The 18,206-nt window shown below is 43.5% G+C and overlaps 1 protein-coding gene across 1 annotated transcript; it reads right to left on the minus strand.

Annotated features, from left to right (window-relative positions):
- Positions 1 to 3,407: 3,407 nt before the first annotated feature.
- foxk2b (forkhead box K2b) lies at positions 3,408 to 17,804 on the minus strand. Its single transcript, XM_070848036.1, has 9 exons — positions 17,202 to 17,804; positions 11,183 to 11,377; positions 9,785 to 9,938; positions 9,056 to 9,202; positions 8,687 to 8,880; positions 7,774 to 7,976; positions 6,875 to 7,123; positions 6,290 to 6,490; positions 3,408 to 4,988 (listed from the first exon to the last, which is right to left on the minus strand). Exons 1-9 carry the CDS (start codon positions 17,492 to 17,494, stop codon positions 4,780 to 4,782), a joined length of 1,845 nt encoding a protein of 614 aa, XP_070704137.1. The 5' UTR covers positions 17,495 to 17,804; the 3' UTR covers positions 3,408 to 4,779.
- Between the last annotated feature and the right edge of the window lie 402 nt (positions 17,805 to 18,206).

Below are 18,206 nucleotides of genomic sequence, written 5' to 3' on the forward strand. Positions count from 1 at the left end.
ACTCTATCTTCAGTTTATGGGATTCATTCATGAAATGGGATGCTGCTGCCCGCTGTGATCCATGTATAAGCAATGCTCAGCAAATTGTCATTTGGTCACTTAGGACATAAATTGAGTATGTACAACGTGCACAAAAGAGGAAATAATAGCTAAAAGAACATTGGTAAGTACAAATAGTACTAAAAGCAGTGCAGCACTGGATATAAACTCAGTTCTTTGAGCCTGAAAGACTGAAAGGCTTGTTGTATTTGCTGTTATGTCCAAACGGGGATTGCAATAATTACCAAATAACTGGATTTAGTCTCCTAAAATAGCAGGATCACAAGAGGAAGTCCACGTGTATAGCCAGGACTGAGCTTCAGCTCCCTACATGGTGCAGATCTTTAAATATGTCTTTTTTTTCCTGTTGTCATGTCGGGAAGGACCATGTCTAGTTTTCACGGTTTTTCACATCACCCACTGATCCCTAATGTTGTCCACGAATGTCCACGATGGCTCTCAGAAGGGCCTTATGGAAACAGCAGCTTTAAGGAGCTGCAGTTCAACGTGCAGAGACTAGATATTATCAGAGGATTACAGTCCTGGAATAGTTTCCCTCTGGGAATACAAACAGCAAGCAACCTCATGACCTGAGAGATGAGCTAATAAAAGACATCAGTGTCTGGTTTGGGGTTTTTGTGAATTGGTAGCTCTTCTTGAGAAGAACTGATCATTCTGAGAATAATGTGTATTAGGACAAATCATGCAGAACACTCTTTTGGTAGGCTTTTTTCAGCCAAACTGCACATTCTTCATCATCTCTCTAAGCCAGCTTCCAGGGTATCAACACTCAATAGTCGCATTAAGCTCCTGGTTTCTATGGAGACTCCACCTACACAGCCAGCAGTGGAGGCAACACAAATGCGTTCATAATGCCAATCTCCCCCCACCTCCCGTCTCTTCCCTGTGTTTTAAATGCTGCTGCTGCCTCTTCCCTGTTAGTCACCTTCCCCTGGTGTCTATCAGCGCGCTGTGAGGGCGGCAGACCAGAAGCAGTGTGAGCTGAATATTTCCACACAGGCTCCATGTAGTGTGTTTACATACAGCGGAGCTCTCCTGTCTGCTGTGTGGAGCCAGAGGTCAGAGCCACCAAACCAAACCCTTCCCTCTGCTGGGGTTTGTTTCCACAGGTCGAGCTGCTGAAAGATTTTTTTGAGAACTTTCTCTTCACATGTTCACTCCAAAGGTGCTCTGACCTGCACCTCAGAGTGGTTTTCATTAATAAGGATTAATTAACTAGTCTATAGAGTGCCAGAAATAACAGCGAAGGTGGTGACTACATTTGGGATGTTGTGGATATCAAAATGATTGTTTTTTGGTACCTTATGTTGAGAATGTTTTCTACATTTTTCCACAAAACCTTTAAACTGTGTATTTAACAAAGTTGAACACTTAACCTATGATTGCTTGACAGATTTTTCTATTTGTACCAAAGAAATATATAATACCTTTTCAACTGCTGCCACACAGAATTTTTACATTCTGAATTGGGCACCCGCTGGTGGTCATATCAAAGAAGACACTGCGGTTACATGCCATTTCTCTTATTTGATCATGGTGGGCTTGAAACCACTCCCGTCCACCATCATGAAGGCCGCGTGCTCTGATTTCTGCTCTGAGGAGACGCGAACGAGGACATTTTCTTCTTCATGCAAATAAATGACGCACACCACACATCTGCCCACAGTTCTTCCATCTGTGTACCTGAGAATGCAAATGGCTGGTGGTGCGCACTTGTTAATGAGCATCCATATTAATGAGTTAATATGTCAGCAAAACATGCTTTATGCTTATATATATATATATATATAGTGTTGTTCCCTGTAGACTGTCTGTATATGTGCTCAAATCAAATGTGCTCTCTCCTGCTGTAAACAGTCCAGCTTTCCCACTGGGATCATTAAGTATCAGCTAATGAACCTGCAGGCAGTTATCTCAGAGATGAGGCCGGTCTCTCATCAGAGCTGATGTGGATTTTCTCACCATTAATTTTCTGGTGTTTGTGCAAATCTGCAGAGTTAATGCACTGGTTTTAAAAGGATGTGATCGTGTGATTCATGTGTTTATTTCAGGGATGAACATTCAGGGGGAAACAGGACTGTAGTTTCATACATGTTGATTACATGACAACAGGATATTCTGTTAGTCATAGATATAGAAAGTGGCCATCGAGGCCAGAAAAGCTGCTGTTGAGTTCCATGATGAGTCTAAAGGGTTGTTGCTGCGTTCGTACTTCACATCTGCTCCCTGCTTTAACCGAACCTTCAAGCGGTTGGAAGTGAGGAAACACACTCGACACAGCAGCTTTTTTTAGCTCCTCCAGCACAAAGGAGGAATGTTGGAAGTCAGCGGGGTGCAAACTGGATAATTGTTTCACTGTCGCCAGGCATCTGTTTATCCAAAAACACAGACGACGACACTCAAACCATCAGCCTGCACGCTGCACCGCCTCGTCCTGTGCTCCTGTCAGCGCAGCCACATGGCAGCTGGAGGTCAAAGTCCCTGCAATGCTTGTTCGATTAATTCCACTGCTGTTGACTTTTTGACCTCAGAAATGTATGTGACATGTTCTCTGTGTCTGTTGCAGCAGAAACACTGAAACAACTGACAATGAATCTATTCAGCAGACTCAGATATTCATAGATAGAGTTTTAACAACCTGATAACAATATATCATCTGGTGTTTGTTGTTTTAACAAACACGCAACAACATAATCAGCCAACACTTTGTCAGGGGATGAGCTGTAGAGGAGAAAATAGGACATTTCTGTACAGCAATATCTCCACTAATACAGACTGTCATCCTAAACTAGTTTGGAAGATTTGTGCACTGCAAGATGTCTTTGACGAGTGATAACAGTCCTCCATTGATGCAGCATCCTTTTACTTCTCCATATGTGATTTTGGTGGACAGTTTTCTGGTTAACCTTCTCATTTTGTCGAGTAAAGAGGATCATGCTTTTGCTGTTGTAGCCATAATAAGCCATATCGCTGCAAAAGCATATTAAAACCAACTTATTTCCTGGATTTTAGAACTTGATTACATGTTATCCTCCTTTTTGGAGGATAAGTGGAGACCAGACCCTCGTACTTATTATCCAACTTCAAGTGTTGCTAAATGTTCATTGCAACTGTGTTTAATTGTAACGAATTGTTTTTTTTGTGTCACTTTCAGTTCAGCTTCACTCTTTCTCCTCCTCCTTGTTTTTCTGATCTTTTCCAAGCTGCCATCTTTCTGACCGACAACCTAAAAACACTCCGACAGTGTCCCCATGTGGAGAAGGGCTGAAACACACTAATGACAGCTGGCTTATTCACAACCTAAACTAGGATTCTGATACTAAAGCAACAGATACAGCTACAGAAAAGAGCTTTAAATTAATTTATTTAAAAAAAAAAGCATTTCTCCACTGAAGCAGAACAAACATCAATTTTTTTCTTTTACTATTGTTTGGAACGTGTACAATCAGAAAACAGACTCGCCAGGTCGCCGGAACAGAGTAAAATAATCAAGCAAAGGGTGGGATGGGGTCTGCCAACACCACAACGTCAACACAGCCGGGAGGGACGAGGAGGAGGAGGAGGAAGAGGAGGAGGAAAACAAAAAAAAAAGAAGAAGAAGAATAAGGAGGGAAATGAAAAACACAAACATTTAATCAAGTGCAGGTCTGGTTTGGACAAAGCAGGGCTTTTTTCCTCTGTTCAATTTACAGTTAACAACTTCTGTTGTCGGATACATGCAAGGTCAACATCTGGAAACTACACATGGAGATTTCATATGCTTATATCGGTTATCTGTGCAAGTATTAAAATATGTAGGTATAACTAAGCAATTTCATATGGATATGTCAGAATGAGGGGAGAAGAAACAAATATTACGAAAACTATTACACTGTTTCACCGAACAGAAAAAGGAAGTCCACATAAAAAAAAGTGAGATTTCTAACTTAGTTACCGAAATGTCATTGACCTCATCATTTTGTACGCTTCCTTTAATTAAATTATTACTTCTCTAGATAAGTGAAAATACATTAAAAAAAATCCTATGCTCCACATTTGAACAACAAAATACTGCATATCTACGTACAGCTGCGATAAAGGAAGGTCAGTATTGTGAGAGGCTAGCTGCCAGAGTTTCAGGAATATTGGCTCCGAGTTGATCCCTTTCTGAATGCATTGACCGTCTTTTCTTTCCTTTTTTCGAATGCTCGTCATACTCATCGCTCGGTTGGTCACTTTGTCCAGAGCCGACCCGGCGGGTCCGGGGAGGATGTCGTCTGCTGGCTGCCGGGGTCTCCTCTCTGCTCTGAGGTAGATGCGACAGAAAGGTGGCGTCCAGCCCGAGCTGAGTCAGGGCCTCTCCCCGCTGGACCACTTGAGGTCAAAGGTCAGCTCTTAAGGGTTAATTGTTGTTAAGGCTTCCTGTGGTCTTGGTTTAGTCACTCTCCTGTTTCAGTGGCTCACAGGGGACACCTTCAAGTTCATCTTTGTCCCATTTCTTAATTTTGTTCTCAACCCACATTCCAGTCTTTAAAGGGGTGGACATTATTTTTTCCTTTTGATGCTCTAGAACAGATAACCCAAACTGAAAATGAAAAGAATCCTCTCCGTTTGGCACCTCGGGAGTCAGTGGCAGAAGGAAGAGAAACAAAACGAACAACAGGGACGAGAGAGAGAGAGAGAAACCGGGGAGGGGGGAGCAGGTGGTGGGGGGGGTCGTGTGGTGTGTGGTTGTACAGACTAGTTGACGTGGCCTGGATCGTTGGCTGCCGACGAGTCCGAGTCTGCGGCGGCGGCCGGGGCCAAGGCCGCCTCGCCCTCTGATTTGATGCGCTTGGCGTCCGGCTGTTCGCTGGCCAGCTGGTCCCCGTTCTGTCGTTTGGTGGGGAGGGAGGCCGAAGCGGAGGCGTGGGCTGCCAGCAGGTGGAGGGGACTCGCCACAACTGGAGCTGAACGGGAGGAAATAGAAGAGAGGGAGGTGGGTTAACAGAGGAAACACTTCACTGCCAGAGCTGTTCAAACTGCGGTTAACCAACATCTGTAAGCAGGAAGCCTGTGGGAAGAGCGGTCGGTGCGGCTGCTGCCAGCGTGGGATAATTAAGACTTCTGATTCAGTGGAGGCAGAGAAAGTCTTCACTGCTCAACATAAACAAACTGTCTGAGATGGTGTGGTTAATTAAATCTTCCTGCTTACTGATCATCATCAAAACATTCATTATACAAACTACAGTTCAAACTAACCTTCAATTCATCAACTTGTTCATCGTCTAAGTTAACGTGCAACAATTGTTTATCATTTAAATAAAATGCCAAACTTTCTCAAATGGGAAGATTTGCTGCTTTTCTTCATCTTGTAAGAACGTAAATTGAATCTTTGGATTTCAGACAAACCAAACAAGCTGAAGACGTCATCTTGGGCTTTGGGAAATTTTGGACATTTTAAAGATCCAAACGGATAATTAGTCAATCGAAAAGATAATCGGGAGATGAATCCATAGTGAATATGATCATGTGCTGCAGCCCTAAATCCAATCTTATTCATCTTTTAGGAATTCCATCATGAAAAAAATTATGACAAAAAAGTTAGCAAAAATGTTGTTATTTTTCAAATAACAGCCACATTACTCCCTTTGCACTGCATCCTGACACTTCTGGTCCATGTCGTCCACAGCATATTGTTGTTTTTTTTTTTTTAATATTCACTGTGGACTCGTCTGAAGCTCCAGATCACACCTGGGTTTGACTTTGATGACGTCATGTCTCGATGAGTTTCTCTATAGTTCCTGTTACACATGCACTGCAACCCGGGACCCTGTCTGGAAGTTATCCTGAAGAGCTCTACGAGACAACGTTTACCCTGCCAGCTCCCTAGCACCAAGTCTGTGTAATGTCCATGTGTGAATAGAGGAGGTCCATGTCTGGAGAGTGCCTGGTGTGTGGATGATGTTTCTACCATGCAGCTGACGCGAAACCAGAAGTATAAACGTCCATGAAGAAGAAAGGTCATTTACACAGAAATACCAATAAAATGTCTGCTGACAGGAGAGATAATGAGCTTCGCTGCTTATGACAAGCAGTCAGAGCCATACAATATTAATAAAGTTATAATAGAACAAAATAACAACTACATGGAAACATCTAAAAAAAAAAAAAAAAAACCTCTTGAAAATCAAAATGTTGATGTTTTTCTGATGGGGTATCTCCATAAAATACCCTGCAGCTGCCTTTCTGCCCTTCCTGGGTTTCTCACCTGAGCTGACGGGTCCCTGGATGGCAGTGGTGATGCTGTGGGTGCCGTTCTGTGTGATGGCCTTAATGGGCAGCTGGTGCTGACCCATGGGGGCCTGCTGCACTATGGTAACAGTCTGCAGGGGGGTGGCTGACTGGGTGCTCTGGATGATGCGACTGGAGCCGCCTATAGAGGTGATGGTGGGAACTGTTTCCACTTTGACTGAGAAGACGAGAGAACATTTCAACAAGGACGTCAGTAAATCAGTGAAAAAGAAAAAACAACTAAATAGTTCAGTGGTACAGTTAACAGCAAGATTCTGATTCATTTACTATATTGATGGATAAACCATAGACTTTTCTGAACAAATAAACTGGCTTTACGTTCAGATTAGATTCAGTTTCTCATTGCACAGAGCACAAGTATTAAGACAACAAAATGCAGTTTAGCATCTAAGCAGAAGTGCAGAAAGAGTGATATGGAAATGATATGGAAACTCATCTGGCTTCAACAGTTTTATTTATTACTTTGCCAATTCAGAGAAAAAAAAAAGTCGGCCCTCGACAGCAGTGGATGACAACATTCCCCACCGTGCTCCCGTCTCACCTTTGACCTCTGTGTGCTCCCCGTTCTCCTGCAGCTCGCTGTTGTTGAGGATGGTGGCGGGCTGGGTGATGACGGCGGCGGGGCTGAGGGACCCGGCTGGGATCTGCTGCAGGACGTGGACAGTCTGGACAGCAGGCTGGGAGGTGCTGGTGCTCACTGGGGAGGCCATGGTGTAGGTCACTGGCTTGATGGTTTGAGGTAACTGACGCTGGACTGCTATGAGTACCGGCTGGTTGTTAACAGGCGAGCCTGGAACAGATACACAAGAACATACGATATTTACACAGGAACCATGAGGTTTATTCATGGTCATTATAGAAATGTGAAATATGGGGACACCGGTACAGGCACTCAGGATGTGCAAACACAGCCTCAAGAAGATAAAGATGGGAAAAAAGAAATCATGATGGCAGCAGAGGAAACAGACCAGGAAGCCATCTCAATTTACATTCATGCCAGGTAATGTAATGGCTGGGGCCAGTTTCAAAGCAGCATCAAATTAAGCTATCCATGTGTAACACTGCTAGATCGGTTTAACAAGGCCTGTAACTGTTTTAACTGAAGACAATCAAGTGTTCCAGCAAACAATGTGAGCTGCAATAAAAATTTAACGGCCCCTTTTATAGTTTAACAGTGAAATCAGCTGGTGAGAACTGTTTTATACGTCTTTCATTTGTGACTTTAATTAATAGCATTAATACTTCGTACAGGCATGTTCAGAAACTGATGGCTGCAGTCAAGTGAGCAGAAACAATGTGGGTGACTGTGCATCTTAAAAAGGAAGAGCTGAGAAGAATCAACTTGACAATGAGTAAAAAATAAATAAATGTGCACACACGCCGCTTTAAAGCACTGTGACAGAGAGACAGAGGCACTGCAAGGCACAGGGCGCCTCATACCTGACGTGTTTTGTGCAAAGCGCGCTTCCTGGATGACTGCTAGTTTGGGCTGGACCACCGTGGTGGACGCAGGGGCAGGAGCCGAGGAGGTCTCCAGCTCCAGAGGAACCGGGGAGCCCTCTCGTGATAGGCTGTCGGGGGTCTGGACGCCGCTGGAGTGAGCGGAGAGAACCCCCGAGTGATTGGGAGACGCTGGGGCACTCCTGAGGGTCGGAAAGAAGAGTCAGGTAAAGTCTCAAACATCGGTGTTAGTATTCAGGTTGGTTCCTGGTCAGTTTGGAGCCCCTGTGTCCATGACTGAGAGAAGTTTAAATAGTTTTTGGACAACAATGGAGCTCTTTGGCAGAGAAGAGTAAGAGTCACTAGATTTTGGCAATATTAGGACCATTTCATGGTTGTTTTTATAGATTTTCACAGTAAATTGAGTTTTCAGTCTTGTACACTGTTGTCATATTAGGCTGCCCCTTTCTGAAAAATGTTTCTTAAGTGTTGCAATTGTTTGGAATTATGCATCTTCAGCATGTGTTTATATAAATGTATAAGTTATATGGGGTGGCATTTAGTTAGTTATGTTTTCACAGTACCTTTCACAGAGGTCAAAATATTGCCAAAATAAAAGCAACCAATGCACATGTGGTGCTCTTCCATTGATGAGAAAGGTCAGTTACTGCCATGGATGGAGCTCTACAGTGCACGACAGACAGGCTGTTGAAATCTAGATCGTGTGAGCTTATTTATGATTCAATCTCAAGCAAAACATTTATAAGCCAAGAAAACAATACTGGTAATAATATAATAATAATAATAATGATACTGATAAACAGCAGGCAGTGTAGGAGTCTGCAGTTCAGCAGTGATTCTGTATCTGAATTAAAGCAGGAGTGTGTGACAGACGGTGGGTGTGAGAGCAGACCTGGAGGAGAGGGGTCCGTGTGGGGTCCTGAAGCAGGGGACCCCCCGGGGCCTTCGTTTCCTGAAGGCCTGCTCGATGAGCTTGCTCTCGGAGGACGGGTCTATCCTCCAGAACGAGCCTTTGCCCGGCTCCTCCTGCGACCGCGCCACTTTGATGAAATAACGGTTCAACGACAGGTTGTGACGGATCGAGTTCTGCAACAGAGGAAACGTGCGAGTGGCAAGGATGTTTGTTATTGATGTTTTACAGGTTATATTCATGACTACTTTTAGGCAAATTGTGCACTGAGGTTTGGATGCAGAGCCTCTTCAGCAGGTCTGTAGTATTTATACTGTGTTCTCCAACAACCATCAAAAGGCTACAGCTTACCTGCCAGCCCTTGTCTGCAGTCCTGTAGTAGGGGTAGTTCTTTGTGATGTGATTGTAGATTCCATTTAGGGTGAGCTGCTTGTCCGTAGCCAGTGTTATGGCCTGGACAATCAGCTGTGCATAGGAGTATGGAGGTTTGGAGTCATCCTGTGGAGCAGAGGAGAAACACACATAAAGGAATCACACTACAGGCCGTACACCTGGTGCCCAGGAAACAAACTGTCCTCATCAATATGGGCCATTTGGACTAAATCACCCAGGTCTGCAAATACAGATTATTTCTATTATTGATCTGATTATTTTCTCCATTAATGGTTTCATTCAATCGTCTCAGTGTGACGCATCACTGATTGTGGTGTGGTGGTAAACACAAACGTGCTGTACGCAGTTCACTTGTGTCACATTGCTTATTCAAATGTCAGTGTACAAAGTTTGATTTTAATGTTATGCAGAATCATGAAGTCTCTGTACTGTTTGTGTTTGTGAACGTTAAACACCGCGAAAATGACTTCATGTCATATTAGAGGTTTATATGAAAGCATCTCTGGATTTACTTGAAAGAAGATGTGTGGGAGTATTAGAGGGCAGTGGCACTGGTGAACTGGGTCAAAACTACACTCTAAAGTGAAATAAGTGATGAAATGTTGAAAACAGAGTCCCAAAGTATAAAAGGTCATGTCTGAAGGAGACTTGCCCAGCAGAGTGAGAGAACCTTATTCCTGCTCTCACCTTGGGACTGTCCCCTCCAGAGGCGTCTTTGTCGTTCTCAGGCTGGGAGTTGTCATTCATAAGCTGCAGCTCTGCAGAGCTGACCATACGCCCGCCCATCCTGTAGCCTGAGGAGCCTGCGCCCCGCGGGCTGGAGGGGCATGAGTTAGCAGCACTGCAGGAAAAAAACAACAAGACTTTCAGCTGCCAAGAAACGTTAAGGCAAAACGCAAAGTCCACAACAATCAAGGAATAAGTCTCCAAACATAGGTTTGGATTAAATCTAATGTTTAACTAGACTGTCCTGTCCCAGAGGGGGCACAGTTAGGCTCCCTGGCTCGGCTCTTCCGCAATCTGTGCTGCAGTGGCACGCTTTTGGCCGACTTCTATGCAAATCGCCCTACCTCACAGATTGTCTGGAATACTGCAGTCGCTGGAGGAGCCACAATCACGCCTGAAGCATTCAAATCTTGATCAAGAGTAATTATCCAGTTAATAGACTAAATAATCAGGGGATGAAGAGGCTTAATGTAAAGGATCATTTCCATATGTAATGCCTATTTCAGTACTCGGGTCACTGTGGAGATGTTGGTAAACCATATGCTACACCTGCTGCCTCTTTCATCACGCTGACTGTCTGCCATCGGTAAACACATTTTATCATATAACCTTCACATGGGACACGTATGACAGAAGAAACCTGGTTGGTTTTCAGCCATCTGGCTGAGATCAGGGGTTGAGAGGATCTAGGAGTCTGAGATGGAGCCGCCTCTCCCTCTGAGCCATGCAGTCGGTGAACTAAGCCTAAGCTGATCACCAGATAGGGGCCACGTCAAGGTCAGCTGACACCTCAAGGTCAACTAGGAGCAGTGAGGGAGTGACTTTTCTCACCACTGTGCACTGATCTAGGACCTGAGATTCAGTAAACTCAGTATTTACCAAGCTCTTGGAAAGAAGTCCTAAACTTAGTAAAAACTTTTCTTTTTTCCTGTGACAGATTTGGTTTGGTTTATTGACAACATTCTCATGTATTTAGAAAATGCAACATGTCAAACCCTGTCTTTAACTAATATCCAACATGATCCCTGGTGTTTTCATTGGCACAGGCATTAAATGTCTGACATTAAGAAACGAGACCCAAAAACTAGAAAAAAAATATTATTAATATTATTATTATTTAATTAGAATTTGGAATTGGGATCCAAATAAAGTGAACCCACTGGCAAACTGATCAGATTTATGGATTCATCTTCAAACTGGCCTTGAACCAGAGCAGTAAATGAAAAAAAACTGAACGCTAAGTTGAGAGAAATAACCACAGTAGTGGGTGAATTATTATAACAATTAGTCACACAAAGAAGAGAGACTACCAGACTGCTTCAGGCTGCTGAATACGTGATCATTTGCAGTGGGGAGTACCTGATGGTGCCAGTAGGCGATGGCAGGGGGCTCATTAGGTGAGCGATGTTGTCTGGAATGTTGATGGTCAGGGGGGAGATCTGGGGCTGCACTGGTTTCACTGGGGACTCCGGAGCTTCACGCTTCACTTTCTTCCCACTGGACAGGGCTGTGAATGTGATCTTGATGTTTGTGCTGGGGAACCTGAAAGTGCACCTGTGGCAGGAAAAACAGAGAGAGGGTTTAAGTGCTGGGAACTCTGTCTGTGAAAGCATCAATTCAAAAGGCAAACTGACTCAGTGAGTGCTTGATAACACCAAATAAACCTCAGCTATGCTTTGCTGATTTTTATTGCTGACTTTAATTGGCTTAGAGAGACAATGTGCTAGTTAACTCAATTTGAATACTGATGCAATTTCTCCCAGCACCATCTGATCTTTGTTGGAAAACCAGAGGATTTATCACAGATAGCTCTGTTATCACACTGCGGAGGACTGGAGCACAAACTGGAGCTGCTCTGGTGAGACTGTTTTGAGAGAGCGGACAGGCCTAAATTAGGCCGAGTGGTAAATATAAAAACATGCTTAAGGCTCAGCGGCCTCTCCACCTTGTCCACATTTAAATAACACACCCCAGATGGCAAAGTGCGCTTCTTTGTTGTGATTAGTAGTGTTGATAAAATGATAATTGATTAATTCTTCGGTCCATCTAAGTCGAGAGAAAATCAAACGACAAAATGTTTTAAAATTATTACTTATCACACATAAAACTGTAAATATTCATTACCTCCTCAAATGTGTATTTTTAGTCACAGCGTATTGAATATCTTTGGGTTTTGGACTGTTGATTGAACAAAACAAGTGATGAAGATGGAACAAGGAGACAGACGAGGGCTCTTTTACCATTTCGGCTAATTAATAATGAAAATAATCAATACTTAAAGCTCAAGCAACGATTTAAGACAATTACATCACCACTTGATTATTGTATTTTCCGCAATGACTTTCTACACATTGCAAAACAAAAAAAAAGACAGGAAGGAACTTCTTCCCTTTGCCTTTAAATGGAATGCTCCTTGTTGCTGAACTGAATTGTGGTCAATGAGGCTGGCATCCCTGCTGCTGCCATGGATCTCCTGAAGTTATTGTAGTTCTTCACACTGAGAAAACTAGCTTGCCGCACTGAGCTGAAAGTCATGACACCAAACCATCTGAAACACGATGTGTAGAAGCAATTTGGACTTGACAACGAAGGTAGAAAGAACCTTGGATAAAGATGAAACTGCTTTCAAAAATGCTAGTGCCTAACGGAAACATGCTGAAGTTACAATAGGCACATCAAGGCTCATTAATGATATGTAATACTGGTGTACATGTCAGCTAACACATATCAAGAGCTCAGTGCTTATCTTGATTCAGAGTTTCTACAGCTTTTAAGAGGGAGATTCAAGCACTTTCAGGGTACCTAAACTATTAAAAGCTGTATCACCAGGCTTCCTTTATACCAACAGCAATCAGAGTATACTGTCACACAAACACATCTGATGACGGGTTTCCTTTCAAATATTAGAATTAGACTTCTGGTTTGTACATTACATACAAAAATACATTATGGTTAAAATGTTAGGATTTTCCCAGCTGCGGAGGCTCTGTAGGAACCTTGTCATTCAGTGAGGTAGCAGAAACGTTTTGTACAGTGTTTCTGAAACAGTGTTGTGAACACCTGCACAATCTAATGCAACAGGTCTGCATCACTGAGGTCTACAGTTTCCTGAAGAGACATTAAAAGCAATGTACAACTGAAAAATTCCTGCCGTCCTTATTCTCCATTTGATTTACAAAACTACACCATCCAACAAAATGGACAAAATGGAGTTTCTGTTGGCAACGTCATTGCATTCCTGAGTTTTAGGGTGGATCCCTTGTAATTAAAATATTTTGGATATGATAAAAGCAAAAGAGTCACCGTTGGTAGTGTAGACATTTACATCTGAGGGATGAAAAGCATTCAGATACCAGTTAAAGAAGGAGGAACAGCTCTAAATCACTTTTAGGATCAGGCTGTCTGACACCCTGGAGACAGAGCGGGCACACATTTTCATTTAGTAAGAGTGCCAGGCACAGCACTTTTTCCTTTTTTCACCAGGCCCTCACAGAGCTTGCATCTGCTGAGAGAACCGTTTCCCCGACACCTACATCTCAAATTAGCTTTGCCAGTCACAGGAGGAGACTGAAACACTTCCTGGAGCCAGACTGGTGAGGGGAGACACTTTCATTATGCATTTGCCCTCCAAGCACCCTTTCAGGAAGGGTGCAGAATTCTTTGTGGATCTGATGAAGTTGTGGTAGATCTTTAAATAACATCAGAGCCGTCCTCAACATCTAGCGGCGGTGTGTAACTGACAGAGTGAGGACAATGAGATCTAAATATATTAATAAATAGTAAAATATCAAAAACACTGCCGTATATCACAGTCACAAAAACAAACAAGCTCAGCTGTCAAACCTTAGAGCAGCTCTGATGCAGGATTATTGGATAATGAGGACTGTATATGGTACATTACAGCGTTGGTCCAGTGTCTCTGAAACATCAGACTGTGCATGTGGGACTACATTTTACTATTCAGGGACTTGTCTTTTAGTGGAATACTTTTCTCTAATGCCTTGGTTTGGCTGATACATGCATGACCTTTCTGCACTAAACCTTTTTCTCGTGTAACAAAATAAAACAAACGTCTCAAATGCATCTGTGTTTATTGTGGTGTGAACACAAGCAGCTGTGGGAGAACTTTTCCAAAACTGTCTGGAATGAGCAAAGTTTTGAGATTAGGTCAGTAAGTATCTGATCATGGAATAAGTGAACCAAATGGAAGAAAAATTTGACTGGAAATTGGGTAATTACTTTTGATACTATGGACACATATTGGTTGCTATGCAGCCAACCAAGTGTTTGTATAATTATTTATCATCAATTAATCTACTGACTGTTGTCTTAGTTGTTCAGTCTATAAACCTCTCATTCTTTCACAAATGAATGACCAAAACGATGACAAAACTTTTAAACGACGTCATAAAGACACCAAAGCTTTGGCACAATGATATGTTATTGCACTGATATCCAGATATTCAAGATTCAAAGCGTTTATTATCATGTGTACTGTGCAGAAACAGGCTTCCCTGTACAATGAAAATCTTACTTTGCCATCCACAAAGAAGAAGAGTAAAAAAAGGAGAGGATAAATATAAAATAAACTACTATTGCTACATAAATATATTTACAAAATGTGCAATTTTATTAACATAAAGCAAAGTGAATGTGCAGATTAGAGGTAGTTGGGTGTTGTTGACTCCTATCGGCTGTTAAGGAGCCTGATGGCGGAGGGAAAGTTTCTGAGTCTGGATGTCCTGCACTTCAAACTCCTGTACCTCCGGCCTGAGGGGAGGAGATATGAATTGAATAATCAGATATAATGTAGTCTGAAAAGTTTTACGGCTGAGACGAGGAAATATCTGGTCAGAGATTAAGTAAGCAAGCCTTAAGATCTGACCAAGGATTCACTGCCAACTTTTCACACCTGGATGCTCAAACCTATAGCCACATATTGGTCAGCATTCAAAAATACTGAAGGTCCACAGCGTGCCCTACTATCAGCTAACTGCTAAGCTGACTAAATGTTTCAGCGCTACATGCAACATGTCACTTTCAATTCATAATTAGACACTTTTAATTGTCTGACTGGGGCTCAATGGTATGGAGAGCTGTTTCCACATTGCTGAGTGTCCCCCTCAAAGCATGCATTCATTGAAGCCTCTTTATCAGCCCTATTTTCCTCATGTATGAACAATAAGGCCAGAACTCCAAAGACACAAACACACAGTTGCTATGCTGCCGAGCTGCGAGGCCGGCGACAAACAAAGCTTGTTCAACTGAAAACTTTCACTTGGTTTTCACCCCACACCCACCCTGCGAAAAAAGAGAATGTAAACAAAAGAAGACAGGAAGAGCACCGACTTGGAGAGAATTTGCGGGTGTGGAAGAGGACGGGGAGGGGAGGAGGGGAGGGGGAAAGGGGGAAGGCCATTCCTTTCTGCTCGGTCTGTTTACATCACCAATGAGGAATCCCTGGAATACAACCGAGCTGTCCCCTGGGCCACAGCTCTGCAGGCTCTCTCATGCTGTCAATCTGCTTCTTAAACTGCACCCGTCTTGTCACAGACAGTGACAGTTGTCCTCACTAGCTTGAGGATTTAAGTAATGCATGTGAGCCAATGCTAGGTAGGTGCCTTACTTATGGAAGTCTGTGTAGTAAAGACCGCCGCTGATTAAAAGCTCTGTATTGGCAGTAAGCCTGATCAATATGAGGATCTGAAACCACTGCTGCACCTTCCTTGTTCCTTATGATGGCCATATAATGAAATGTATATGTGATGTGGCTACAAGCAGTGCAGACATTGATTTAACCGTCAATGTGAAGAATACTTTCAGCTTCAGGAAATATTTTTATGCAAAATACACCCAAACAGTGTAGTGGTGCAGGGATCACATCATGTCAAAACAAGCTTTTTATTTGTGCAGTACGGAAAAAAAAAAAAGTGGTCTCACATTGAGGGATTGCACAATAGCTGAGAGCAGTGTGGGAAGCCTGGCCCATCTTGGCAGAGGCTGGTAGGTTTGTCTACATTACAAGTCACTTCGGTAAATAAACTGGATCCACTTTTTGGCGTGCTAAAATCCCAAATCAATCTGTCTGGTCAAAATGTAAACAAGCTGGTTTGTTTTACTTTTTCACCAGACATGAACATCCCATTCTGGTTTGTATTTTCAATTCTACACAACCAACAATTATTATTGTATTCAATATAAAAGGGGGAAATCATCACAAGTTCACATTTGGGCAGCTGGAGCAAACAAATGTTGACTTTTGTTTGATGAACGACCAAAATAGTGCAGCAGAGCAACTTTCTGTCCATCAGCTAAACAATTAATAAAATAAGTGTTTCAGAATGAATTAAGTTGGGAGCCCAGAATGACATTTTGGCTTAATAAACCACAAACAGTTAAGCGATGATCAGAATGGCCACATACCTTGTAGCAGCAAACTTACACTTATCTTTTCTGTAACTTTATCTGTATCAGCCACTCAAACATGGCCTCCATCCAAAGCAGGCAGCATTATTATTATTTTTTTTTTTACTAGAATACAAATGCCAACCTATTGGTAAAGTGAGGGTTACAGATTCCTCTGTGTGATGAATATTTTTCAGAAAGCAGCCCATTTCACAAGAGCACGTCATCAACAACCCGAAAAGTTCAACAATGCAGGCTGCAACCTGCACAACATAGCTCAGAAAGTTGAGGGCTACACCAACCTCCCTGCCAAAAACCTCTTACTTTATTTTCAAATGAACTACTAGCCTCGAAATCTTTTCAAAATGAATAGTGTTAGCAAAGTGTTGGTGAAACACACTGGCTAGCTTGACTTCGGCTGGTTTGATTAGAGGCCAAAGGTCCCGCAGGCTCCGCTGTAGTGAGCCGGCAGGGCGGGGACGGGCTGGTTTGTTTACGTTTCGGGGTCGACGGGAGCTCCATTCACAACTACAGAGAAGCTGCAGCTAACTGCTAGCTAACATGTTTGCATGACAACAAGGGCGAACGCAAACAGTATCACAAGATATACATTTGTGACTTGGAAGAGCCCACGTGATAGAAAACGCTACCACTAGTCAACATCAACAATAGCGTCCTCATAGCTATGAGCTAGCTTGGTTCTTTCGGCTCCAATGCAGACACTGTGGTATGCAGTACCGCCAAGTTAATCACAGAGGGAATGTGGGACGAAGGCAGGGGGCTAATTAACACTGTTGCTAACAAATATGTCAACAAAGAAAATGGCTTTGGAAACAGGATGTGGAGTTCTTGCTAACATGCTAAAACACGTGGTCCTCTCGACCCTGCCGGCCAACATAAACTCTGTGTTGTGAACTGTTAACTTTAGCCGAATGGCTACTAGTGCTAGCATCCACATGTTGGGGGAACTTACATTCGTGGTAGCTGCAGAGGAGGGGCGCCCCGTCTGAGGAACACTCCGTCTACAAACACCCCGTTTTTACCGAGACACCTCAGGTAGAAATCCCCGCTGCCGGTGCCGTCGTCGCTGGCGGTGAATATTTCCAGATGTCGTCGGGAGATGAAGCTGGAGTGGCCCATGCTCACGTCCACGGAGCCCTGAGACGAGTTCCGGCCGATGGTCACCGAGCGCTTTTTCATCATGTATTCGAATTCACGGCCCTCAAGCCGGGCAACCGGCCCAGACGATCCGCTCACCACGGCCATGTTCAGGTTAAAGTCTCTAAACGCTAAGTACGGGGACAAATAAAACACCGGTTTACAGACGCCCGACTGCGGCCCTACAGAGGCGTGTAAATGGAGAAAATCTATAAGAGGGGCATCAAATTGAAAACAGGAATTTAGAGGGGAACATGCGAGGCCAGGGACAGCGGCTCCGACCCACCGCCGAGAGAAAGGGTAGCGGAGAGATCCAACCAAACAAACAGGCGGCGGATATGACTTTATTGACAGTGCGCTCCACCAATGGCAGTCGAAGAAGCCGCTGCAGCTTCCCTCCTGCGACCAATCACACGCCAGAATTAATCCGAGGACACATTCAAGGTCGGTTGATGGGTAGCAATACGCGCATATGCTGCTTGGTGAGAAAGAAGAAGCGGCATGGATGTTCTTCAGCCCACAGGAAGGGAACGGAGTAACCAGTTAACACGTGCAATCAGTCACAATAACCACTACACCGAAATCGTATCGACCATCTGTAATCGAGCATCGATATCACCGACTAATCGTGTATTAAAACCAAGAAACAACCATGTGCACGAGGGTGTTTTTGCAGGATCCAGCTCCCCTTCTGTCTCCCCGTCGCAGCAGCGCAAAGCCACAGTGCATGATGGTCTTCCTCCTCCACTACAGAATCCATGCCTGGTTTTACACGCTGCCCCTTTTGCAGCATCTTGTCACTTTGTAATGATGAGGGAAG

The sequence above is a fragment of the Pempheris klunzingeri genome, chromosome 17, assembly GCF_042242105.1.
Source record: "Pempheris klunzingeri isolate RE-2024b chromosome 17, fPemKlu1.hap1, whole genome shotgun sequence".
In the NCBI taxonomy this organism is placed as follows: domain Eukaryota; kingdom Metazoa; phylum Chordata; class Actinopteri; order Acropomatiformes; family Pempheridae; genus Pempheris; species Pempheris klunzingeri.